Genomic DNA, 26,703 nt, shown 5'->3' with positions numbered 1-26,703 from the left:
CTTGAAACGTGCCCTAATGAGGTGGAGTCAGACTGGTCCCAGATCAGGCAACATAAAAGCAGCATTGAACCATGTTCTTCTGAACTTGCACTTTACACCTCCTCACCAGACTGAAGGCTCAAACACTTCACCCATGGAGAACAAGCAGTCATTGCCGGAAATTCAAAGCCTTTGCAGTAATATTCAGTACACTCTTTACCTTTATTCCTTTCAAACTTAGGATTTTTAACCTAATTTTCCATTCCTCTTACTCCTCTCCAGCAGTGAGATCCCAAGATTCAGAACAGAGCTACTTTTCAATCTTCAGAAAAACTTCACCATCAGTTTCAACTACTTTTACAACCTGAGTGAACAACTGGCAAGACTTCACACAGTGCCAACACAGCAATTTTATCTGCTGTGGGGAGTGCAGGAACTACCTGCTTCATCCTACCATCTGCTCTAGCACAGAACAAAAAGCTTTGGTCCCCTAAGATTTGCTGATTTGCTGCCCATATAAAAACACCAACCGTTACTCCAGGTGCAGCACCGACAGCAGTGATCATCTGACACACTGACTGTCAGAAATTTCATGTGCTAAGCACATCCCAACATGCAAACCCAAAATCAGGTTATTAATGTCTATTCTGCCCCAGGTTCATAGGTATGTAACGCAACCTATTGTATGAGTATTATGTGTGAATTTCCAACTAAACAGATCAATTGATAGCTCTAACAAATGAAAATGTTTTCTTTTTTAATATTACAAAATTCAACAGAAAGATTATACCTAAACATTGTTCACTATATCTCTCTCAAATGAACCATTAAATTGGTTTAATAACCCTGAAAAAAATCTGTACCAGATAAGATGGCATAGCTGTGTTTTCATCTGGAAACCGCTGTGTTTACCACTACAGATACGCAAATAAAAAGCTAAAATTGATAAAAATAAATCTGTACAAAATGGAAAGAAGAATTGAATAAACTCTGCCAAAACAAAACATGCCAAAGACAGAGGCAAGATGCTGCTTATCATTGGTAAGCAAATGTATCAGAAATACAAAGAGCTGTTCTGATGACTTAGAAACTGAAGTTTGAGTAAAAACACTTATCAATATTTTTTATTTGCCACCTCTTCCATTGGAGTGTTTTGATAGCAAAAAAGTAAACAAAAGAAAGGCCTTAATCAGTTGCATGTGTGTTTTATCCTGGCCTCTATCCTTATGAAGCTCACATATTGCTAAAAAATGCTACTTAAAATTTATTTTCAGTCTTGCAACGAACAAATCCAATCTAAGCAATTCAAATTAGAATAGGTAACCGCTCAACAATCCTACTGTTAGAGTAAATAAATGGGGATTTTTGCCCCAGGAAAAGAAAATGACACTTGGTAAACCTACCGTGAACTGAAGAACTAACCATTAAAATCATACCAATCAATGCTTGTGATATATAAAAATCACAGAACAAGGTAAGATTGACTGTTTGTTTTTAAATCAATGCTAAAGTTTTCTTTCTCATTAAAAATGCCATTTAGGAAAGCTGTTACAGTTTTAATTTGTGTTATTCCGTAACTAGTATCTCCACAATTTTCTTAGATTGGAGTTTTCCTTTCAGTAAAGCTTCTTTACATTGCATTCTACAAGAATGTTAATTCTATTTTATCTTTTTCATAGACTGCAATAAAATATGACTATTTAAATATTTTATTTCATATTATTATTTACGTATTTTTAAGTTACTACTAAGCAAGCTGGAACATCAATTTTTGTCCACTGTTTTCGGGCACATACCTCTTTCACACTGGGGTCCAGTAAAGCCATATGTGCAAGCACATCGGTTTGGAGCCACGCATCTCCCTCCATTTAGACATCCATTTTCACAGACAGCTGTATCAGAGGCAAGGCAAAAGTAATCTTTATTGAGCTATTTCCAGAAAGACACGAAAGTATGTACTTGACCACCTGAGGTAAACTAGTAAAAATGGTAAACATTACAGGACAGGATACTTTATTTTTGAGAATCTACTTACGATCTTTTCCTATTTCCTGGCCTCATTAGTATCATGAATTCATCTTTCCAAGGGAGCATAATATAATCACAGTAACAATCACAGCTTTTCTGACCTCTCAGAGCCTTTCTCTTTGGGATGGCTAGACAATTCCATAACTTCAAAATAACATTTCTTTCAAACTTTCAACAAAGAAACACTGAAATAGTAGAGATTGCAGATAGAACGTGCAGAAGAACATTTCATCTCTAAATCCTCAAAATTTTTCCCTATTCAGAAGCAAATTTAAAAATGTATTTGTTCCTCTACCAAATAGAAAAACAATCCAGTATTAAAAGGCTGTTTGATGATGTTAAATAATTCATGCTATCAACTAGGATAGCAAAATGTAATCAATACCTATTTTGACTAAGTTCATCCAAGATATTCTTCCCCTGTATGATGCTGTCACTAGATTCAGAACCCAGTTTTCCTCATAATAAACTCCAGAAGCAGTTGCTCTCAAAAATAATCAGAAAATATAATTCACATGAAAAAGAGCTTTAAAATACAATTTGATGCTCATTGAGTAATGTTATTCTTTGTTGCATTTCACATTCACTTCAGTAAAAAGAAGGTTTCCATTTATCCTCTTTTATCTACTTGATATTTCACAGAGAAGGCAGAAATACAATTCTTAATCCTTTCACCATGTGATCCTCTTCCAGATTATTAGGGTAAATTCCTGGTCCCACTGAAGTTCATATATAGTGTGCCATTGATTTTGACAGAGCACAACAGGTTTTCATTAAATGAGCTAAACACATTTTCTCTGTCAGACCAATAGTTCACTAGATAGCAACATGACAGCCTTGGTTAAAAGCAATGTCTACATCCTTATTTGAGTTTCTTCACAGCATTCCAGCCAAGAAGAGCAAGAGACCACCAGAGTCAGTTTGGGAGAGATTTCAAGCAGCGGATCCAGGAATGCTGTTGGCTCAGGATTGATTGAGGAAATCAAAAATACGATGATCAACTCTAATAAGACAACATCAAAATGAGCAAAATTCCTAAAGCATACTAGCTAAGTCTGAAGCAAACCCCTGAAATTAAAACAAGGCTTTGTATTAAAAAGCTTTATTTTGTCTGTAAGATGAAAATTGAATCCCATGTAAATTCTAAATATATGGCCTATTGCTCTAGTGAGTGGAAAGCCCTGGAGGTCAATGGGAATTATGGTAGTGTGAGAACTACAGGATCAAGTTATATCCAATTATTATGAATTCACATGATGTTTATTTTAATAGTCCTGATCAGAAAGAATTCATTCAGCATTCATTACCCAGTCATGTGTTTTCCTGTAAAATTCCACTGTACCTGGTCAAAAACAAGCTCAACATCAGTTGAAATTTAGTGCTAAAGGGTGCCCAATCCACACACCCCAGAATTACTTAACTGTACACAGTACCTACACTAATAAAAGTGTACTTACGCTGTCCACAGTGTGTTCCTGTATATCCCTTCTGACAGAGGCAATGGTCATCGCTGCAGCTACCTCCATTCATGCACCGGATGTTACAGTGTTGTACTTGAAAGGAAAAAAGATTTTCCTCAGTTAAATCAAGCCAGTCAGAAACACTGAACTGTCTGCTAAGGGGTGGGGTTTTTTTTTTTTTTAGGGATTAATTCTATGGAGCAGAAACCAGTATTCGAAACCAAGGGTGTGTATTTTAGGACAGATAGTTAAAATGGCAGTACAGAAAAAGATATTGATTTACAGTTCCTAAGGAATATAGCACATGGTGCAAGAATTTGATACCACCCTTATTCACTGAAGTCAAAGGCATTTCATATGAGCATAAATCCACAGAATTTGTCTCCTAGTTTGCAATGATGAAAAAAGGCCATCAATAAGGGAAAAGTACTAAACTTCTGGCAGATATGACCACGAAGAAAGAGAGTCTTATCATCTGGGCAATGGGGGAGGGAAGTATTAAAGGAAAGCACATGAGGAAGCTCCTGAAGACAGCCCGGTTCTGCCAATACACGGAACAGCAGAAGCTGATCTGCCCAGGTAGGACTTCTTGCACGGAAAGGAAAAATAACAGAGTGATTTCTTTCCGTATGCCATCTGTGGGCTCACGCCATCTCCAGGTAAAGCTGCTGCTGGCTGCAGTGCTTGGGGGCTGCGGAGCTCACAGACAGCACTGCCCCAGAGCCCACAAGCTCCCCTGCAAGGAGCAGAGGCAGGGGAGCAGCAGCACGCTCTCCTCAGCCCCAGCCCCAGCCCCAGCCCCACCACTTACAATGATTAACATGCAGCTTAAGTCCCATGCCAGTATAGCATAAAAGTCTGTGCTGCATTTTTCTAGTAATAAGGACAAATACATGTTTTAACTAGGGGTTAGGAACAACTTAAAGTATGCCAGGCTCTTCATCAGGCATAGAGAATCAGGCAGGCCTCCCACCAAAGTGAAGTCCTCCTTACAGGTCCCACTGTCCAACACAGCTGCGAAGCAGGGCAGGCACTGCAGTAAGCAGCTGGGAAATGGTGTCCCTCTTAACAGGAACCACAGGAAAGGCCCCTCCCCCGACAGGATTACAGGCAGATCAGTATGTCAGTAGATTGTGATGGAGCACTGGATACCCACACCATGCTGTCTGAAATGCCCAGGACCAAAAAACAGAAATCGCATGCCCTGCCGGAGCCTGTCGCTAACAGGTGCCGTGCCAACCACTGAATTTTTCCTGATGCACAAAGCCCTTAAGCATCATTTGGCTTTTTACAGTTCAGAAGTATGTGAATGGAATTTTGGTTTTATTTTCAAGTAGAAATAATAATTGTAATTGTATTGCCTTCTATAGCAATATGAATCCACAGAACAGAAGTTAAACATACAGCTGGAGAAAGGATTTAAAACAATCTAATATTTAAAACACTGGTACTCTTAATTTTTCAATTATAAAAGTAAAAACTGTATCTTACATTTCTTATGTGTCTAATAGTTACGATACATCTTTGTTCTACTTTGGATGTACTTCAGGACTTCAGGCAACAAAAATGTACTAACGTTCCTCAACAAAAAGTAAAATTGTCTGCAAATACAGAGTGAATATCTGGTGAAGATTTTTGGACAATGTCCTAAGTAGGTCAGAAAAAGGTGTATAGTTACTTTAAAATGTGTAGTTCAACTTAGCTTTATACAATCTTAGAAAAACAGAGGGGATTACAAAAAGCATAGGAAATGATATCATCTGTCAAGCAGGGAAGGAACTTAAAAACCACAAACTGATTTCAATTAGAGCAAGCTATGCCAAGAGCTAATTTCCATTCCCACATGAAGACCAAAGCCATTTAAATAGTTTGAACTACATTCGAGATAAAAAGGTTAACAGTAGCTTATGTGATGATTTTCGTATTATTTGTTCAAGTAAAAGTAAAGTATATTTCCCCATTCTGGGCTAAGGAGTGGTTTTACACATAACACACACACAAAGTTTCCATAATTTGTCTTACTGCTTCTTAAAGGAACTTTTCCAAGGTAAAATATTTCTTCCTCCTTTTTAAACTAAAATCATTATGGGAGACTGCTGGGACACCCAGTCATCTTTATTAAAATGAGCCATTCAAAATGAGTGAGCTTTCTTCCTTATTACCATGCAGGAAAATCAGTGACATACAGTCAGTAAACTAATTATTTATTTTCTGCCCTCTTTTGAGGGAATGTTGAAAATAGTATTTCCAAAATCATGCAGACTATTCTGAAATATTACCCTTCCAAAAGTTTATAGAAACACATGCGAAGGCTGTCTGGAGCTCAGATGATGGTTTTAAGATTGCATTTTTGAAAAGTAGCATATTAATGCAGGTCCAGAGTCTCTTTTCTCAGCTATATCAACAATTTCATTAATGTCAGCAGAGATATTCCAGTAAATGAAATAATCTGTTTCAAGGTATCACACTGACAGAGACTCAAGGAAAAAGCAGAGAAATTACCATAAGGCTGGTAAATCAATGCATACAGCTTTGCCTGATCTCGGCATACACAGGAAATGTTAACAACATTAATAAATTATTGCTTTTAATAAATTACCGCTTTTAATCAATTATTGTTCTCTTTCGGGTCCTATCTGTAAACGGTCTGCACTGGAAACTTCTGAAGTCAAAGCAGGAGTAACTGCAGGAACACAGCTTTATAAACCTGCGAAAGAGCCAGCGAGACCAAATGCACCCACACACATGCTTTGTGTGTGGGCAACGTTTGCGGTGTTTATCGAAGCGAAACAACAAGCTGCACACAAGCATAACAGTTCCTGACTTTCTTAATACATTCTCAGCAAAACTGACTAAAGCCTTCACCGCACCAAGAGCACCATCACACCACAAGCACTCACGAAAGGTTCGGGAGCTCACCAAGCAGCCGAAAGGTAATACACACGCCATCTACCCTGCGCTCCCACACTAAAAACCGTGAGGCGTGAGGGTCTGCGATCCTCAGGTGCGGAGGCCAGCCCAGCCGCTCGGCCAGCGCCTCAGGCCCCGGGCGCTCTGCAGGGCCGGCCGGCGGGCACCGGGAGGAGCGGCCGCCTCTCGTCTCTCTGTGCCACTGCCGAGGAAACACTCCCAACCCCGGCTGTGCATGACGCAGGGCTTTGCCTGCCAGGAGCTGTAAACAAGGAATGACGGTCTCATCGCATCCCAGATGCTCAGCGTGCTTCCTCTGTCGAGTGACTGACTCAGGAGGGAGATGGCAGCTAGCGCCGGGATGGGATGTGGGCCTTGCAGGCCTTCCCGGGGTGCTGAGAAAACCCGCAGCAGCCTTGAAAACTCTGGAAACGTTTAAAATTCAAGACCTTTTACCACTTCTGACAGCAGCAGAATATAAGGGAAGGGGCTGAGCCCCAGGTTTTACTGCCACTGAACAGACATCTCCCACAGCACCCCGAGGAATGGGATCCCGGGGCGCGAAGCCAAGGGCCCAGGCTCCAGCCTCCCCTCCCACAGCACACGGTCTCCAAGGAAGACCACAGCCCTCGGCTGGTGCCTCTGAAGCTGCTAGCAGGGGGAGCGGAGCAGGCTCCATTTTGCACTCAGGCAGCGTGTCCGGCCTGCCAGGGGGGCACAGATACTTGTCCCTGCCAGCTGCCACCGCCAGCACCCTCTGCAGCTCTCGCTGCCTCTGCCATGGCGCCCCTCCTTCAGAGAGAGCCCCGTCAGCAAATGCCTTCCCTGTTTAGGCCAGCCCAAGCCATCCTGACTACAACAGGTTGGAAGCAAAACCAGCGGCTGAGCTCAGAGACGCACCTGACCCATAACCCTGGGGATGGTGGGGGGTGCCTGATGCCGAAGGACAGACCCTCCTCCTCCTCCTCACTCGCCGCCCCACTCCTACAGCTGCAGAGCAGCAACTCCAACAACATGGCAGGACTGCAGGATATGTCTGCAACACAAACAGGGGCACGGCTGCAGCACAGAACAGGCAAAGCCAAAGCAGCCACGGCCCAGGTGGTTTGGGAGGTGGGAGCAGAGCAGCCGCCACAGGGTGTAGGACATCTCCCCACACGTGCACCTGCACCACCAGAGCCACCCACACACATCAGAGCCAGCGGGGGGGATGCCTCCACACGTGGCAATCTTATCTCCGAGCCTACTGTAAGCACACCCAAAAATTCACTAATTACACAGAAATAACCACTACTCAGCCAGCAAGTTCATTGATGTCATGAAAATCCCTGCTGAGAAAACCACCGGTTGATCTTTTCAACCACAAATCAGATTCCTAAAGCTGACTCGTAACCAGAAAAGTCCCAACAACTGACCTGCGTAAGAATCAGACTTGAAGGCTTTGTTTTGCTTTCCAATCCACAAGCTTTCCAATCTGCATTAATTATTTGATTCCACCAGACAACCAGTCTATAAGAGCCACTGTGAATTTAGTTTCTACCTATGGTTGTACATGCTATAAAACCTGTGCCCACTACTGATTCCTTAAGTACTAGAAACACACGTAGCTTAAAATACCCAAAAGACGACTCAGACACGTCTCGTATATCAGAAGCCATACATTTAATCCTGAGAAATCATGGTATTTTCACTCATATTTGTTATTTCTGTTTTGAATGTGACAAACTTATGTCATCTACTTTTGATTTTATTATTTTAATAAGAGTTTTTTTCTCATTTGTTAGAACATGTAATTAAAATAAGGTTTCATGAATGCATATTCTGAAAAATATTGTTACCAATGGGAGTTGACAGTAACCCTTTGACGTCAAAGAGTATTTTTTATGTTTATGTTTACTTTGTTTCCTAATAGCAGATCTAAGTCATTGTGGTCTGTTGTATAAATACGTATTCATGGATTCTGTCTACAGTGCCAACAGAGAAAATGACTTAGAGAAAGTGAATGTTCTATAAGTTGTAATGAGGTGCTGGGTCATAAATATTATTACACATGAGTGCGCAGAGGCAGTGGAGTCTTTCCTCTCTACAACAACTCAAGACACTTTTGCTTTTAGAACTGGTTTGTTTTAATAAATAAAGGTGATGTGACCACACACAAAACGTATCTTAAATTATTGCACTGATTAAACAAGATATAAACAATATCGTTTTTAAGCCAACTGCTTAGTATATTTGTAAGTGTTAATACTTACATACAGAAAAGCAACATTTAAAAGTGGGCAAACCTATGTAGCAATCTAAGGAAAATAATGTCAGCACTGATTAAAGCTTATGATTAGTAGAATATTCATAAGCAGAAGTAATTGTCAACAACAAAAATAACCATGTCATAAAGGCTTTAGAAGCTGCTTCATTAAAAACTAGTAAGGTCCTTCTGCATCCATTTATCTGTGCAACTCCAATAAAGGCTAAAGCTATGGAGATCAGTGGCAGAATATTTCAGAAAAAGAAACACAAGAACTGTAACTTTACTCATACCCTGTTTTTCTTTTAAGTCTTGACTCATAAAATACTTCAGTGTGGCCCAAGAAAAAAAATGAGGTAATACTAAGGCCCTCTCGCTCCTGCCTTTTACAAAGGTGCCAAAGCATGTAACAGATGTAGGGATATATCTCTCCTTCTGTACCCTGAAGGGGACTTGGGCGAAGGTCATACTTTCCTTTACTGGCTTACAGGATTAAGGCACCTGGTGAAACAGTAGCTGCAAACCGAGGCAGGAACACACCACCACACACATTTGTGCAGCATTTTGCACCCTTCCTCCTTCCAGCACTCTCTGGGAGCTCCATAGCACCATACCCTCCTCACACCGGCCTCTCCCTAACAGACATCACAGGAGCCTGAGAAAGGGGTTGAACTACAAAGAACAATATTTACCATTTTAGTACATGCCATTCCATTACATTCCACAGTTGTTATTGTTTTTCCATGGTTATTGCATGAAAAGGATGCTAAAGCCACAAGCTGAAGTGGTCGGTTATGTGGGAAAACTCTTATCAACTAGGAAAGCGAAAAAATGGCAAGGTAAAAAATACAGGGGCAAAGCAGACCACACGCTGAATCTGAAAAGACATTTGGAACTCAAAGCATGAACATTTTGCATAATATTACAGACCTCAGCTGAGTGCATCCCCCACTGACTTCAGTTAATATGTTGTTCAAAATAGTTATAGGCATTTGTGGGAATGAGTTTCCCCCAAAATTCTTCCCAGAAATTTCACATTTTATATGAAAATCAAAATCTTCTATAGTCTAAGAGACAAGCACCATACTCAAATGAGAATATAGTGCAGATTACTGCTGGCATCTCAGATACAAACTGAGATAACTATCCCAAGCAAAATCCTACTTCATATCAGATACTCCACCCATGATTAGCCATTGAGCTATCTGGTTCATTGAATGAATTTAATTTTACTTATTTTTTTCTGGGGATCTGGGGAGCCTTCCTTGAAAACCTGAAATCCAAACATTTCTAGGAAAAGTCATCTCTCTGAAAAGTTTCATTTCCAAAGCATCTGTTTTTTTCTGATGAAAAGCTGTTCGACTTAAAAACCTTGACCAGTTCTGTACCTCTAGCACCTACAGAAGTATCACCTGAGTAAGGTCAGCAACATTAGATTCAGAAGATATGTACTGAGTCTGGCAAGGAAATGCTATAATACTTGTAGGCCTATGTATGTAAAATACAGCATACTGTCTGGCTTAGTAACCCCCAACATGAGAGCAGAATTACAAAGCAAGTCAAATTCAGCCAATTGTCAACAGTCATCTCTCTATCACTACAACTTTTGTGCTGTGCATGTGTGCATGTCTAGCACTGAATAGAGATAAGGCATCTTCCAGAAAGCAAGGAAGACTGGAATTAGTGTTACGAACCAGCAAATGAACGCAGCTTCCAACAAAACTAATTTGGTTTTAATTTGGCAAAAAAGAGTGTCCCCAATAGCTAGCCTCTGAGTCATTCTTCAGTTTCATCATAGGAGGCTACACTTTCTTTCCTGTGGCAAAAGTACGTCTGGTGACTCAGAGGTTATTTGTCTTAAATACTGACCACTGAACTATCTTACATACCTTAGTAGCTTCACAGACTCAGAAGAGCAATATCAAAGACACAGGAGAAACACTTACTTGATTTTGAACCACAGGAGGGGGCTATCTGACCATTTGGGCATGTGCACATGTTTGGTCTAGAGCAAAATCCATCCCCACAGGAATGCCTGCAGATTGCTACAAAGAAAACATAAATGCCTTTAAAATTTGCTTCAAAAACCCCAAACACATAAAAAACACCTGATAGAAAATATGCGTTCAGCACCGTAACATAAATACCTACAGACTCGTTAAATTGCATACAACAAGATTCCAACACAGTTCCTCCTGTTCATCCACATCTCTGTAGGGAACAGCTAAAACCTAGACCTTCACAATCTCTTATGAAAAGGCCTGGGAACATGCCACAGGCCATACTAGATATAGGGAGATTTCCTTGGAAAAGTGAAACTGTGGTCCATTTTACCAGACTACTCTTGGAGGAAGGATGGCACTGAGGCAGTATTACAATGCTCCCTTTATTTCTGCACCAGACATACACGAGCATAATAATTCCCATCTGACAGCACGTTGCCTCAGTATCTCTGGAGAGGGTCTTATCAGCCTTAGGCAAAGTGCCTTTAATAATTATTTCTGGTACATTGTACCATTAAACATGAATACGCGTACAGCACTATGATGTATGCATGTATGTATTTATATCCATACATATATATTTCAGGGATATGGTCCAAACAAGCAGAGCAAATGTACTTGCTGGCCCGATGCTGTTGTCTCCTTCCATTTACTTAAATAGATTAACATATTCCACAGCTACTCACTCCTGAGAGTCCACACACCCCTTGGATCCCTTTACCACAGACTTAAACAGAACATGTGGATGAGATTAATCCTTTGTTAAATACTGGTATCACATCACTGTATTGTAGCCCACAAAACTTTGTATATTAGCTTAATATATTTAAAATGGTAAAGAAATGATGTACAGCTGCTATTGAAACCATACAGAGACACATTTCAGCTCTGGTATACAATTAAAAATACCCTGACACAGAGGAACAAAGATAAACCTCAGTCATAACATACAACTGGATTAACTTACGGACTATGCATTGGTTTCCACCAGGTAAAGTTTTCCATCCAGGGCAACAGTAAGCATTGTAACGTGATCCACACACATTTGGTCTGGAAAAAAAGGATGGATTCTTATTTTTACTCAGAAATATGTTTTAAAAGTAGAGGCATGAAAACGGAAAAAGTAAATCACTGCAATATACATTTCAATAATTAAAACTAGAAGTGTTGTATGTTTTTAGCAGAACTGTACGCCTTCGGTTGTTGGGTTTTTTTAGGTAACATACACTTTTACAAATTGAAGATCACATTATAAACACAAAATCAAATCAGTAACATATGAACAACAGGAACAAAATGGGCAAAACTTGTCTCATGTCAGTCCATATCTGGAAAAGTAGCATAGAGGGTTTTTGAGCAAAACTCCCATTTCAACACAAAATGAGGGATCACATCCATCATCATTAGTGAACACAGAGGAAATCAAGTGCCCTTTGAATGATAATTTTTAAGCTCCATGTTGCTTTCTCTTCTTTACTCTAAAGCACTATTACCGTTCTCTGTTTTGTCCATAAGCAAAACTATGTATGTATGTACGAGTGAAACATGCCAGCTATGACATTAGGCAAATAAATGAGCCAAAATATGTAAATGCTTCATTAGCAAAAATGACTTACTATCAAAAAAAAAAAAAAATCAAGGATGTGGGGGCATGTAGAGAGATAGGGTCCCGTGAAATGAATATGAAGGTCCTACTGCACTTCTTAAATGATGGATCCATAGGAATTTTTCTTTCCAACCCATTCCTCTCATCTGTATCTGCCCTTTCAAATAACTATAGCACTAGAGTTTACAATGAAAGCTGACAGGACATGACACTATTCCTATTGTGATTTTATTGGTAAAAATAGAAAAGTTGAAATGGTTTTATGCCCCTCACTGATAATAAATCTTATTTTTTAATTTAACTTGTCCTAATCTATTTAATGCATCTAGCCATGCAAGTAAAGCTAGTAAGAATAGCTCCGAAGATGCGAAAATGTGCCTCCTTTTGTTGTATGTTCAATAATCTTATCAGAGGAATATCTTACAGCCTCTATTAATATTGTGAGCAATTACCCAATAGATTAATGCAACTAAAGCTAGCTATAAACTAGTACTTCCTAGAAACTGCTTTATTAAATTACTGTATACAGATTAGAGACATTTTTAAAGTGTTTGTTGTTTTAGGAAAGGTTTTCTATTATTATTTTGTCCTTGGTCTTTCAGAAAGTTCTTCTTCCCTAGTATTGCAATGTCTAAGTAAACAACAGTTACCTCATATGGTGAGGCATTAAGACAAACAATCTCAATATATACAAACATTTATTTATGCACATTTTCTAACTAACAAGACTTATTATACTGTTTTTATTTAGGGATCTGCATTGTTAGTGCAATTTCAAGTATTCTGATTACACCAACTTCAGTGACACCTAGTCTTTTCATTAAGTGCTCCGCCAGAAACTACTTAAGTCAAAGCAAACACTACCATTACCTTCCACTGGTTCTGGATAATTACAAAGTGGTAACCAAGGTGAATGCGAGCAACACAACTGGACTTGTTGCAAGGCCCTTTTCCCTTCCTGCAACTGGTGTTACAGACTCAAAGTCTTATTCATATAATTCCAATGTATTCAGTTTTAGTAATGTCAGCTTTCCTTTTCCCTGCAGGGCTATAACCATATAACTTTCCTAGAGTTCCCTGTTCATCAATGCCAAATGTTGCTCCACGATCATCTGCCAAGTAAGACTGGCAAGCAGACAAGTGAGATTGCTTTTCACCTTCTCCAGTCACAAGCAATAATGGAACTTATTAAGACAGACAGAATGCGTTTGTCGCTACCTGTTACAACCTACAGGCGTAAACCACCCATTTCTGATCCGAGTTGGTAAGCATCTATAAACGGCTGACCATAAAGTGATGTTTAGGTACTCTGTCACACTTCAGCCTCGGCAAATACATGGCTTTGGGCACCATCTGGTCCAAGTTAAGAGTCAGGAGCAGATTTTTGTGCCATGGGGAAACCTGACTTTTAACATCTGTTTCCAAAATGGGGCTCCGGAATACCTAGATGCGCCAGCAACCATGAAGCCAGAGACCCTGGGAGCCTTGAGGCTGTCCACAGGGTAGGCTAAGCTGTACACCCAAGAAGCTCCAACCCGGATGCAGTGTGCTTAGCTTTAAAAAAAAAAAGTCATCAAACCTTACTTCCATGGAACAGTCTGAGCCTGACAAGTGCATTTTCCAGTGGAACACTTTTTCGTCAGAAAGCTGCTGTCTAGCTTATAAAAGAAACCTATACTAGTCTGAACGCTACTTCTTTGAGAGGGAGGGAGTGTTCTTTACTTGTGCCTATTTGTAAAACATCTTCAAAAAGAGTTAATTTTGAAGGTTAAATTAATTGATATTTATTAAGTGACCAGACACTATAGCAATAAATCCCCCTAAATAAATAAATAAATAAATAAATAAACAAACAAAGTGTTCAAGGGAATAACAATTTACCTCAAGTAAAATCATGGACACCATCAATCAAATTGTAAAGACTCTACCGTGGTACTTACTTTAAACAGTTTACCCACTGCTGTGTTTAATAGAGCATATTTTCCTGCTGATATTATAGGCTATGAATACTAAAGAAGCATTTTATATTCTTATAAAACTGTTTTCCTGAACAGCACTACAAACAGAGTTCAGTTATAAAACCTGATTTGTAATGGTAAAATAAGCAAAAATGCATCTATACAGCCCAAGCCACCTGTGGTGCCCACAGCACCTTCCTTTCACTCCAAAGCCCAGAGGAGGGAGAGAGCATCTCAGGAACAAAGCTGTTCTCATTGCAATTTTAAAAAGACAAGTCTTTCACTTTATTTTAGAGTCACTGATGAACTTGTAAAGTATAAAAGGATTTCTGTAATGGTATGGTGCTGAGAGACAGTATGACTGATGCCCAGAGTTTCATCAAAGATGCCCAAAATAAACAAGAAATTACGCCTTCGATTAATGATATGCAAGTACAAATTCAGCAGCAAAGTGAGTTGCATAATTATCAAAAGACATTAGTCATCAACTAGAAAAGTCTCAGAACAGCAGAGAGAAAAATGTTCATCTAATTCTGATAACTAACGCTTGACAGCGATAGGTCTGGCTGACAGCATCTGCGTGCACTGAACAAGAAGATATTCTTCAGGAGCAACCGTGGGGAACCTCCGCCCTCATTACAAAGTAAAGCTTTGTCTGTCCTTTCCACCCGCGCGGGGACGGAGCCTGGGCAGGACTGCAGCATCAGCTCCTTCAGATGGACACACACGGTCCTGCCCCAGGTCAGCGCTGCGCTACCGCCAGGCTGTGGCTGCAGCACAGCCTCTGCCTGTCACGCATTCTCAAATAAATGGTCTCTTTCTCCGCCGGGCAACACTGACATTGTCTCACAGAAAGGACCAACTGGGTCCCTCCCTCCCTTGCTACTCCTGTTCCCAATGCCCCATCTCAGCAAGGATGAATGGCTGCCTGGCTCTGCCAAAATTGCACACGATTACCCAGCAACTGGGGGTGGATTCGTGGAGCAGGCGCACCAACATAAAGTGATGGGAAGCAAATCACGCTAAGCTTGGCAGTGCCTTCTCATCAGCTATAACCAGGCAGCAAGGGTACATGGCAGCCAGAAAAGTGAGGGAGCTGTTCGAAAGCCCTGTGTGAAGCTGGCAATGGAGAACGCCACCCAGCCCAGGAACGGCAGGGGCACCTCCAGCATCGTGGCTGTCCTCTCCAGGGCCCTGGCAGAAACACAGCCAGAGCCCCGTGCTGCAGCCTGCCCGGGGAGTGTCCTAAGTCTGTACATCCCCGCTCTGCCCTGCCTGTGACCCCTCGAGGAAATTACAGCCCTCTCCCGAAGAAAGCATTGCCCATCTGCAGCTCCCACGGGAGGATGAGTTTCTGGCATTGCTGTGAGCAAGGCTTCAGGCGGAAATTTTGTCAGCAGCACTGCCATGCACCGGCCAACGTTGGCGTAGCCCAGGCTGAATCAAACCCAAAGCGTGGGTCTCAAATAAATTAGACAGAGAGACCAGACAGAGTGGGCAGAGAGCGGCTGAGAGAGTATGAGAGACAGCTGATCACCAGTTACAGCTGAGCGGAGAAGCAGCGATACTGGGGACGGTTTCTAATCGCTCCCTCAAGTCACTTTTCCTCTCCCTAGGAAAACACACAGGGATTCTTCCTTGCAAGAAAATGTTTAATGAAGGACTTGCATTAACTATTTGGCTGCAGCGGCTAATATATGTTTAACATAATGTAGGGACCCAATTTTCGGACAGAAGATACACAGTTTAAAGCAACATCATCAGCCAATGGTTATTTTTAGAGAAGCCTTTGCCTATTTTTCTTCTAACACAGGTAACACTGTGTACACTGCTAAAACTGTACCCAGAATTACTTGCTGATCATTTCCACATAGAATTGGAGTGGTACTTCCATGCTTGTGCTAGGAGTTAAAAAGAATGACAAACTGCACCTGAAAATATGGTAGGCTGGTCTTAAAAACGTGGTTGTCCAAGTCTGAATATAACCAGCATACTAAGAAACAGTAGCTAAGGCTCCATAATGTTAAGAGGAATAGCTTTTACTAGTCATTTTCTAGAGACACATAATCAGATCTATACCTTTTGCTGTAAAACAGCTTTATGTACCTTCCTAAACGCCTCAGCATCTCAGAGTAAATGCTAAAAGCACAGAGTGGCCCAGCTCTGCCAACTCCAATGGAGCTTTACTCAGCTTTCCCACTGAATCAAGAACGTCCATTGTTAGAGATACTCCAAACCTGAGCAGACACAGCCGCGAGCAACCCGATTTTGGTTCCTCCGGCTCTGAGCAGGGGTTGGACCACGTGGCCTTCCAAAGTCCCTCCCCACCTAAATGACAGAAGCCAGGTACTTGGTGCGCAAATTAGAGGTCCATACTGAAAGCACCTCCTTTTGCTGTGCTGGCGCCTACCCCCCACTCCAAGGAGCAACAAGCAAAGCAGAACCGGGAAGGGAAGGTCCGGTTCCCAATGGGACGCAGCAGCTAACAGCCACAGAACGAGACGGGCAGCCTTCCCAAGCCCCCTGCCACATACCACTCTGCACATGAGAGGGTTGTCCTTCGACCTCACCACTTCCAGTGAGCACATCCACAGACTGAGAAACTTAACTATGTGAATGGGATAGAGCAAAAAACACAGACACAGGTCTGCATTTATCATGCATAAGCCTCATTTCCAGGTACACCAAATACTTTAAACAGGGACGGCTTCTCTGTTGTTTAGCTAAATATTAGAAAACAGGATGGTTTTAGTCACTGTGCTCTTTTTCATCATTCAGGGAAGATTACTAAGAGGACTCTTGAAGCTATTTATTTCAATTGTATAAAAGGAAAACCTAGGAAACAATGCTAGACTCTGAGAACAAACACAAAATGTAGCTTCTATTATCTTATAAAGGATAAGCATGCATTTTTAAGCAAAATATGGATTTTTACATACAAAGGATTTCATTTGATGTACTCATTTTTACTGTGCAATAAGTGAGCCTGGATGTTTGTGCCATGCAGAGAGCCTAATATGATAACTATTTCTCACTCTGACAGTAAGGATACCGCTGTCCCAGAATCCTGGCTCAGTTCAACTGAAAAAATAACATGCTGAGCAGCTCTACGGGTGTCTTTGGCTCCGGCATATGTGCAAGTCAAGAGTTCAAAATGACATGCAAGTTTCCTGCAGCAACACTGAACACTTTTCTAACCTTAACTTCCATCACACTGTGACAGCTAAATACAGCAATCCAACAACAGCATTTGACATTAAGTGAATTCTTCCGCACTGAAGTGTCTTTTGCAGGGACAGGCTCATCTAACCTGACAGCTAGGCATTGTACTCTTTTATAGGCATGAACAGACACGTTTCTGGCACATACTCCCTCACTGTTCCACTTGAGAATGTCAGTGGCTCCAGTTTGACACCCATTCTACATGGCTGTATAAGCCATGTTAAGGTCAATTATGCCACCACAAAAAACTATCTGCTGGGCCAGACAAGCACAGCTGGGAAACAGGAGGGATCCAGCAGGTACTTTCTTAAAAATTAAAAAAAAAAAAAAAAAAAAGTGCATTCAGAGCGCAAGAAATCATAGCCTTTCTACCCTAGTAGCACTAGATAGCATCCCATGGGAAACAGACGTAACTGTGGGCTAGGGCAATGCTTAGCTCTCCAGGTGTCACTTCCAACGGGGCAACAGGGAGAGACTAGGTTACACCTCCTGCACCACTGCCCACACTCACCACGTACTTGCTAATGGCTATTGATGGACGTAGACCTCTAGCAGTCTCCCAAGAGAAAGCACAGAGGCAAGCTCAGGACCTCTGCCAGCCCGCACCACGCACTGAGCTGAGCAGCAGTGCAAGGATTGGCATGGGGCACGCTGGCCAGCCAAGCCCCAAGGCTAGCCAGCCCCTTGTCGAGGCTTTCCCGGAGGCTGCAGGATGAGCTGGTGCTACCCACCATCCCCACCTTGGAGCTAATGCAAGCAGTTAGGGAGGGAGTCTCATAAAACTTGTACCAATACTTGTCAGTGAACACCCGTAGGTGTTAAGCAATGCCATTAACTTGTGTTTTAAAGTGCTCTCCCTTAGGCTACTGGAAGACTTATTTTAGGTAAGATGGCAGTGTTTCTCCTCCTCCCTTCACAACACACTGTATCCTACCCTCTGCCTCTCTCCTTGCTGGGATTTTCAAAGGCCAGTGAACTGCATGTCTGCCATAAGGCAACAGGAAAACCGTATTGATAAGGATCCTGTTTTAGTTCCTAGCAGCCGCTGGTAATACTCTGTATACAGGGAAGAGAAAAAGATGAAATATCAGAGGGAAAAACAAGGGAGAAAAGAAGAAAAAAATGTTCCTGAAAGGAAACAAATTCTAGTTTGAAACCTCAGCTGAACATCACTGGATATTCTGATGTCCTCCAGCAAAACATGAGAGAGAGGGAAGCTTGAAAAAGAGGATGAAAATGATTAAGACTGTAGACAAAAGAACTGCGGCTTTCATTTGGTATTTCTGAGGCTTTAATGGTCATGAATCATTTCATAAAATGAGAAGTAGAAAGGAAAACAACAGATTCTCCAGCAAGTCAACATTCAAAATATTCTTCCAGATAAAAGCTAGAACTCCTTCATACTTCAGTGAAGATCTATACGCAAAACCAGAAGGCACAGGTTTTAATTTAACAGGCTACATTTTACCCCCCAATTTACCTTCCAAAGAAGAGCCCAACTTCACTGAACTGTCATAAAAAAAGCAAATGATTCTTCTCATGCCTCTATCTGCACATCAACCTTAACTTGAATGAGGCTGTTCAGTAGGTCTGAAATCCTTTAAAAAAATAATAAATAAATAAAACTGAAGTGGGAAAGTCAGAATGGATGAGAAAACAACCAAAGGAGACATCCACAATACAAGGCCGAAGAGCTACAAATATATTTTCCAGCACAGTGTGATGGTTAATCAGAAACACTCCAGGCCACAATTGTTCCATTCTACAAAAATATTTACTGAGTCTGGGGAGTAAGACCAAAGCGACACACATGCATCTATACCCTCTCCATCTCTAGGGTTCAGCAGGGAGATGAAAAGAGGAACGCAATGGAAGGTGATCTTATTGCAAAGCAAAAAAGCTAATGATTAATGTCTTACTATTTGCATATGTACACATTCAAAGATCCCTAGCTCCTAAAGTCTTCTTTAAGTAGAGATGGCCTCCTACTAGCCAATGTCTACTACACTTCTACCAAGAGGAAGTTTTCCTGGTGATCCATGTGGCTAAATAGTTTGGGTCTTGCATTTTGGGTAGTACTGTTCTAATAATCACAGGCTGCTGAGTCCATGAACGTATTTAAAGTGACCCTTGTCAAAACTTGTGCTGAAGTTCATATATAAAACATTCAAGTTTGGCAGGGTGCAAGTTGAATGACAATGAAAAAGGCTGTCCTAAGTGAGCAGCACTGCTGAACAACACACCACAGGAAAGGAAAATAAGCATACAGGAAAACAGAAGCAGCAATTTTATTCAATAAGGATCACTGTAAATGAAGCTGACAGATGGACTGTCCCTGCCAAACCCTAACCCAGTGATCCTCCCATTGCTCCCAAATAAACCGAGAGCAGCCCTATGCTTACTTCAAGTCTGCATCCTCAAGCCCTGTATAGCCCCAAAGGTTCTGGCACAGCAGAGTGAATTTGCACATAGAGTAGCTTATCCAGTTAACAAGGCAAACATACCCAGATCAGACTAAATTTGGTGAACAACTTGTGGAACCACCACTGAACGCAAAATGTATCCTGTGCTGGCTAACAACAGGGGAGAAGTCTACTTTTATAAACCTTAAGTGGGCTCTTGATTGAGGAAAGTGCAGCTGTGGTTAGCATCTCAGCCACGTGCCAGAGGCTTCTTCTGCCTCCTCCAAACAATTCTCTGGAAACCTGCGCTGCAACCTGCAAATTACTGCACCCTGCTGCAACCAGATGCACTCTCTGCAGGTGCTGTTCTTCTCCCCAACCTTTTATGCCTCCAGTTTCTAAAGACTGAACACCACCTGTCCCCCCTCAATAGAAGTTCAACTAAACACCAACAAACTGAGATCAGAAAGTCTTCAGAAAGACAACACCGCAAAAAAGATTAGAAAATTCCATCACATATCCACAGAAGAAAATTATTACCTAGAACATAAGGAAAGAAACAAAGTGCAATCTGTAACATCTCTTGGTTTCTGAGTAAGAACTGTTAGAAACATAAATAGGTTTCTAACCTGCCAAGCAATTAAGAAGTTATAGCCACAATCGGCCTTCCACAGGACCCCTCAGGATGGAGGACAGCAAGGTACCTTTCTATGATGGGACACAACGTGGCAAATCCAATGTGAAATTCTCCACTCACTCCGTACGCAAAGTACAAACCTATCACAGGCCAGCCGTGACCTGTCCTGCAGCATCTGGGTCAGCATATCAGGCCAGCCTGATGTAGCTAAGAGCTACGTAGACCAAAATAAATAAGTACATTAAATAAAATAAATAAATAAAAGAGGGGAAGAAAGGAAAAGAACTACATCCAGTCCTGCCCTCCTGATCTTCAACGTGTCACCTTGGCGAACTGGTGCTTGGTGACAGGAAACCTCCTTCACCTGAGTCCCCCACGCCAATTTTACAATATTTCCAAAACAGTCATGTTTTAGACAGTACGTCAAGAATGCTGCTATATTGTTTATTGTACCCTTCTTCCTCTGCTCTATTTGTGACTTACTATCATCAAATGGGAAAAAGGTATTTCTCTAATGTATTGGCGGGGGTGTGTCTGATTCAAATTTCAAACAACATACACATGGCACTTCAAAACCATTTGTGTCCAGCTACAATACAATATGAGAAAAGATCACAGAGGGAAAGACTGGCTAAGCGGTTGGTAATAGAATCATGTGTCCCTAAGACACTCACCAGTGAAAGGGAGACTACGACAGTACCCACCAAAAGTTTTAACCATAGGATGGTTTTTCACTGGCATGCCCAAAATTAATTGAGTCCTAATTCTGCACCATGAACTACACAGGCTTAGAAGTCTATCTCCATAAATCATAAACCAGAATTGGGATTAAGGCCTTGCCTTTTAAAGAGATGGTGTCCGAATGGCAGGATCTGGAAATCTAAGTGGAGAGTACAAGGACTACATAGGCCTGAGGATTATTTACTTTTTACTGTTTTTCTTCAGGCTGAAGAACAACATGGAACTATAACAAGAATGCTAGCATGGGAGCTCCGCATTGCTACTGGCTCTGGATAAAGCAATCCAGTGCAGACCATTGTCAGACAGCTTTCATTAAATGCATTTTAAAATTTCCATATAGTATTTAAACCAGTATATTCCAAAATGTAATTAAAACCTATTGTGGCAGCCAAGGGAAGACATCTATATGAGCCGAACTGAAAATAATGTGTTATTCCCTCTTTAAATATTAGCCTTTCAGCAAGCGTTAAGATTCTGTGCTGGCTTCTTGCTTGGTTCTGTCTGCTTTCCCTACTCCTCACCCATACATCCTGCTCCCCAGAGAAAGTCACACCTACATCAAATCGCATCATCCAGTCCTACTGAAAGAAAGAAAACATGTACATGAGACACAGTGCCAAGATCTGTGAACTCATTTCACTCTAGAACTAGATTTCCAAGGATAAAGTAATAACAAAAAAATGGTATCACAACCATTGGCAAATAAACTCAGAGAAGTGCGGAATCTTAACACTACAAGTCGTTGCCAAGGACTTCAGGTTTTACATTAGGATGCACTGGCATAAAAGCTCTTCATCCTCCATATAGGCTTCACCCCGTAAGGCGCAGAGGACTGGAAGGTCAGCCATGCCGCCTGGTAGCCAGGCGAGTGCTCCAGTACATCAGGCATTACAGCAACTTGCACATATTTTTAATTAACATTTTTATTCCCAAGTATTCAGGCCTCCTCCTGCTCACAGAGTGACACTGACAAGGTGTGGCACCAACAGCTGGCCAGAGGTGTGCAGGCCAAAAGCGGTAAGAAAAATGTTTGAGGTTTTTCAGTATAAACCAATATTTACCGGTATGGAAAGTCTGCTTTTCTTCAGCAGGCTTTTAGTGGTAAATATTGGTTTAAAACAAAAACCAGAAGCCTTAATTATATAGTTGAATACTGGAATTATGTTACAGAGTTATAAGATTTATTTTATTTCAGGGAGCAGTGATGCATAAAAAGGATCAAATCCAACTGAGTTTACTCAAGTAAGCATCTCGGTAAACCTGTGGACTTAATTTGGGATGACCAGAAGAACTTGGTCCAAAAAAACTCAATCCCCTGTTGAATAGCTTTAATCCAAGAGTATTATGAATCATTTTGGAGCCAACTATTCTGTTCCGCAATATTCGCTATCATTTCAACTTAATAAAAAAAAAATTAAAGCTTTCTTGCACGAATGCATTTAATTAGTGTCTTAATTAGAGTCATGTCACAATTCAGCTATTTTGAAGAAATTTCAGTTCTTTTAAAATTTCTGCTGAGCTAGTTGTTAGGCAAATAATTGCTTTCTTCAGCCATTATACTGAGAAGAGACTGATAAACATGATAAACATTGCTTAAAATATTATTAAGAACTGACTGATCCTCATTAGAGTTTCAGGTCTTTGTCTAGCATCACCAGAAAATGGGAAATCCTAATTAATTCAGAGATCTTTAAGCACAATACGTCTTGTATTCAGTCAAATACCAATCAAATCACCAGTAAATTATTTTTTTACTTTATATTCAAATGACTGAAACATATATAAATGGTTGACTTCAAGTATATATTGTTTAGAAAGAACTTCCTTTTCATGGCCAGTTTTGTAGGTTTTATTTCTTCAGAAGTTGACACCACATTCTTAGCTGTTTACGGGGTAGCAGGATAATGGCTTGCTGCCTTATAATTCAATACAATAACATTTGTGTTAAAGTTTTGGGGACCCAGAGGATAAAAGCGTCTCAGTAACAGCTTATTATTTTAACTTGCTGAATCACAATGGATTCCAGCAACATCTCCATGAACAGAGAATCTAGTTATATTTTGAAATAATTATTGCCTTTATTCTGATTGCTTTCTGATCACTTAGAGTCACCAGCACATAAACACACATCGCCTTAGACCAAACACAGATGGCATTACAAGGACTTCATTGCTAATGGCTTCATAGCTGGACCAATTCAAATTACATGAGCAGCAAGCTTCAAGTCTTAAAATTAGCACACAAGAGGCATTTCCACATAATTTATAATTATTAAAGTTAAACTATACTTCTAGAACCGTGTTATATGTCTGGACAGCTCACTGGCATAAACAATGAGGCAAAGGTCAGAAGGACGAAAGCAAACATCTCCTGCAATCAACAGCTTGCAGTAAAAAATGTTAAGTGGGAAAAATCATGAGAACTGAAACAGATCTTAGGCTTCTTCATTTTAACATACAAGACCAGTATTCACTCAGAGACCAATCTCAATACTTTTAAATGCTAAAAGACTTCAATAGTAATTATAATCAAACACAAAAAGTCTAAATGTATTTTAGGTTTTCTCTAAAAATGTATCCCCATGTTCCTACAATCAGAGCAAGAGTTCATTGCAAAAGGAAAAAAAAAAAAGTCTTAGGCAACTACAATAACATGAAAATAAAGTTTCTCAGCATCTGTTACGACTTGTATTACAACTCTCAGATTCCCAAATGTATTTGTACTGATGAACAAGTTAAAAAAATAGTATGTCTTCTTGTAAAATCATATTTTTAGTGTTTTAGTCCTTCAATAACAATGAATTCTCCTTGTCTAATGTATATACAGTTCCTGTACATTCAAAATATGTTTTCCATCTGACTTTCCAAAGAATTAGTTCCAACCTTGTCTGCTAAAATGACAATTCTTTTTATTCATATTGTAGAGTACAGTACCACACCTAAGGAAGTGCTCACAGTTTCTAAACTGGAAATCAGCAGGATTCACCCAAGAATGATAAAGATGACTGTGTGTTAACAATCTCCTCCAAGCAATTTGGGAACTCTACACTCAGCCTCAAATGAGAGGTACAGAAAATGGTCCAACAAGCAACCAAACTAATAATTTGTTTTGTCTTTACTGTATCTCAGATCATCTGGCAAATTACTATATTCTTGTTAAGAACCTGCTTCCCAAGTGCACTCATTCAGGTTCGGAATATTCCAAATAATTGAGCAAGACATAAAATACCTGAGATTGATATTGCCATTATCTCTAGATTTGCGGATTACTAAGTAGATATGTAACTCATAGGCAATACACAGGAAAAGAAAGAATCATTGCAAAATACACAACAAACTGAAGGCTTCAGTTAAACATCAGAATCAACTCATAAGACTAAGTACTTACCCTAACCCATTTTAGATTCCAAAATTAATTATTTGATAATATTTGATAATATATTAAATAATACTTGAAATATCATCTCTTGATGTACTGTCATTACTGTCTAAACAGCACAGGTTTAGAGCAACAGTTACATCCGTCAGAGACATTTCATCCTCAGCTAACGTGCCTCTAACTCCCACCAAGTCAGCACACGTGTGCTAGGTGGCATACCCTGTCCCACTGAGCAGAAAATGGTGTTTGTCAGTTTGGTATTAACTCACAGTTCTATAATGAGAAAGTTTATTAAAACATCCTGAAGAATAAAAGCTCTCTTCCGATAAATATTTTTCCTTATCATCTTTCATTGCTTGCAATGAGTCCTACAAACTTTGCTCCACATCCTCCTCCCCTCCTAGAACAGTTTTTGTCACAGAAGGCATCTACTTTGTCCAACTATTTCTCTTGTGACAAGGTATAAGGAAACGAAGTAAGAGTCTGACCCTACAAAATCAGATCCTTGAGAAGCAATACCGATAGCTTGCATCCATTTTTGCAGCACAAGGACCTAAAAACGTAAACCTTCTCCAATCAGGCAAGCATAAAAAAAAGCCAAGATTGCAAAACTGAATATAAATACAAAGTACTATACACGTATGAGAAAGTTAGTGAGAAATTAAAGCATATTCATCAAGGCCTGTAAAAGCAAAATCGTAATAGCTCCTTTTTGAGGCAATCAGGAAAAAAAAAAAGAAAGTATCTTGCATCCCTTACCGAAGCACAACTATCTCCATGTAATTTTTGCTACATTTGCCCTCTGCCTGATGAGTGAAAAGCCTGGCTATGGGCTGAAAAGGTGCATCGCAACACCTGAAAAAGGAGACCTCTTTTTTCTTCTGATATTGCACGCTTTTTACCTTTACAGTGAACTAAATTTTCAACTGCACACACACGCAGCGCCTTTCAGCTGACTTAACGGTTACTTTCGCATCGGAAAGGTGTTCCATTAGAATTCGGAAAACACTTTGCCTGACGCAGATTTACCCTTTTGAAAAGCCCACTCTGCTAAGCGTGTACCACAATGTTTCATACCGATTTTAAACTCCTGTACGCGTGGGCTCACCCATGCTAGTACTAGATAGCTCTGATAGCAAAAAACGGTCCCTATTCTTGCCCCCTGCCACCCCCAGGCCCCAAGGAATACCGAAGACGGTCCACTCGAGCGCAAGAGAAGATGCACATCGCCGAAGGTTTAAGGTGGAGATGAGAGGCCAGCTAACGGCAAGGGCACGCCGCGGTCGCCGGGGCCTCACCGCTATTCTGCCTTACGCAAAGCAGCGGTACGGGACGCGGGGGGAACGCACAAGCCCGCGGCGTGCCTTCATCCGCGCCCTTCCCAGAAGAGAAATCGGCCACCTCCGGGCTGCAGCGCCCCATCCTCGCCAAGTATCACCCACCCGCAGGCGAAGCGAGGCTGCAGCGGGCTGCCGGGGGGGGTCCCGGGCGGGCGGCGGGGCTCCGCGCCCTCCGCCCCGCCGCTACCCTGGGATGCTGCGGGCGGCGTCCGGCGCCCCCCAGCCCACGCCGCCCCTCGGGAGGCGCCGACCCGAGCGGGGCCCGGGGAGCCCTCGCACCCCCGCCAGCTCCCACCGCAAAGGCGCGACGGCCACGGCTGCGCGCACACGCGTCCGCAGCCAGAGCGACGCCCGCGCCCCGCACGGCGGCACCGCGGGAGGGGCCGGCCCCGCACCTACCCTTTGAGCGCGTCGTGCCCGCCGCCGCCCTGCCCTCGCCTCTTGGCCCGGCTGGCCCGGCTCTCCTTGGCGCTCACCCCCTCGGCGTGCCCGGCGGCGGCGGCGCCCGCCTGGGACGCCCACAGCACGGCAACTCCCAGGGCGATCCCCAGCAGCCGCCCCCGCCACATCGCGTCCCCCGAGCCCCCGGGCTGCGAGCGGCCGCCGCCTCCTCCTCCTCTCCGCCGCCGAAGTCCGCCGGTCCCCGCCGCCCTGTCTCCGACCGGCCTCTCCGAGGCGAGCTGCGAGGGCAGAAAAGGGGAGGAAGGGAGGGGGTTAGGGACGGAGGAAAAGCGGGCGCGGCCGCCCCGCGCCCCCCGCCGCCTGCCCCCGCGCCCCGGCGCCGTCGGCCCCCG

The 26,703-nt window shown here is 41.9% G+C and overlaps 1 protein-coding gene across 1 annotated transcript in view; it reads right to left on the bottom strand.

The window, feature by feature from the left end:
- FBN1 (fibrillin 1) overlaps positions 1-26,478 on the bottom strand; it is a 158,706-nt gene extending 132,228 nt beyond the window's left edge. Inside the window, exons 1-5 of the mRNA XM_075714469.1 lie at positions 26,309-26,478; positions 11,593-11,675; positions 10,569-10,667; positions 3,465-3,560; positions 1,776-1,871 (exon numbers count right to left, since the gene is read on the bottom strand). Of these exons, the coding sequence (XP_075570584.1) occupies positions 1,776-1,871; positions 3,465-3,560; positions 10,569-10,667; positions 11,593-11,675; positions 26,309-26,478 (544 nt within the window). The remainder of the gene's footprint in view (positions 1-1,775; positions 1,872-3,464; positions 3,561-10,568; positions 10,668-11,592; positions 11,676-26,308) is intronic.
- Positions 26,479-26,703: the final 225 nt, after the last annotated feature.

Source organism: Pelecanus crispus, chromosome 7, assembly GCF_030463565.1.
Source record: "Pelecanus crispus isolate bPelCri1 chromosome 7, bPelCri1.pri, whole genome shotgun sequence".
In the NCBI taxonomy this organism is placed as follows: Eukaryota; Metazoa; Chordata; class Aves; order Pelecaniformes; family Pelecanidae; genus Pelecanus; species Pelecanus crispus.
Note: the sequence above shows the minus strand (reverse complement) of the source record. Positions and strands in the feature narration are given on the sequence as shown.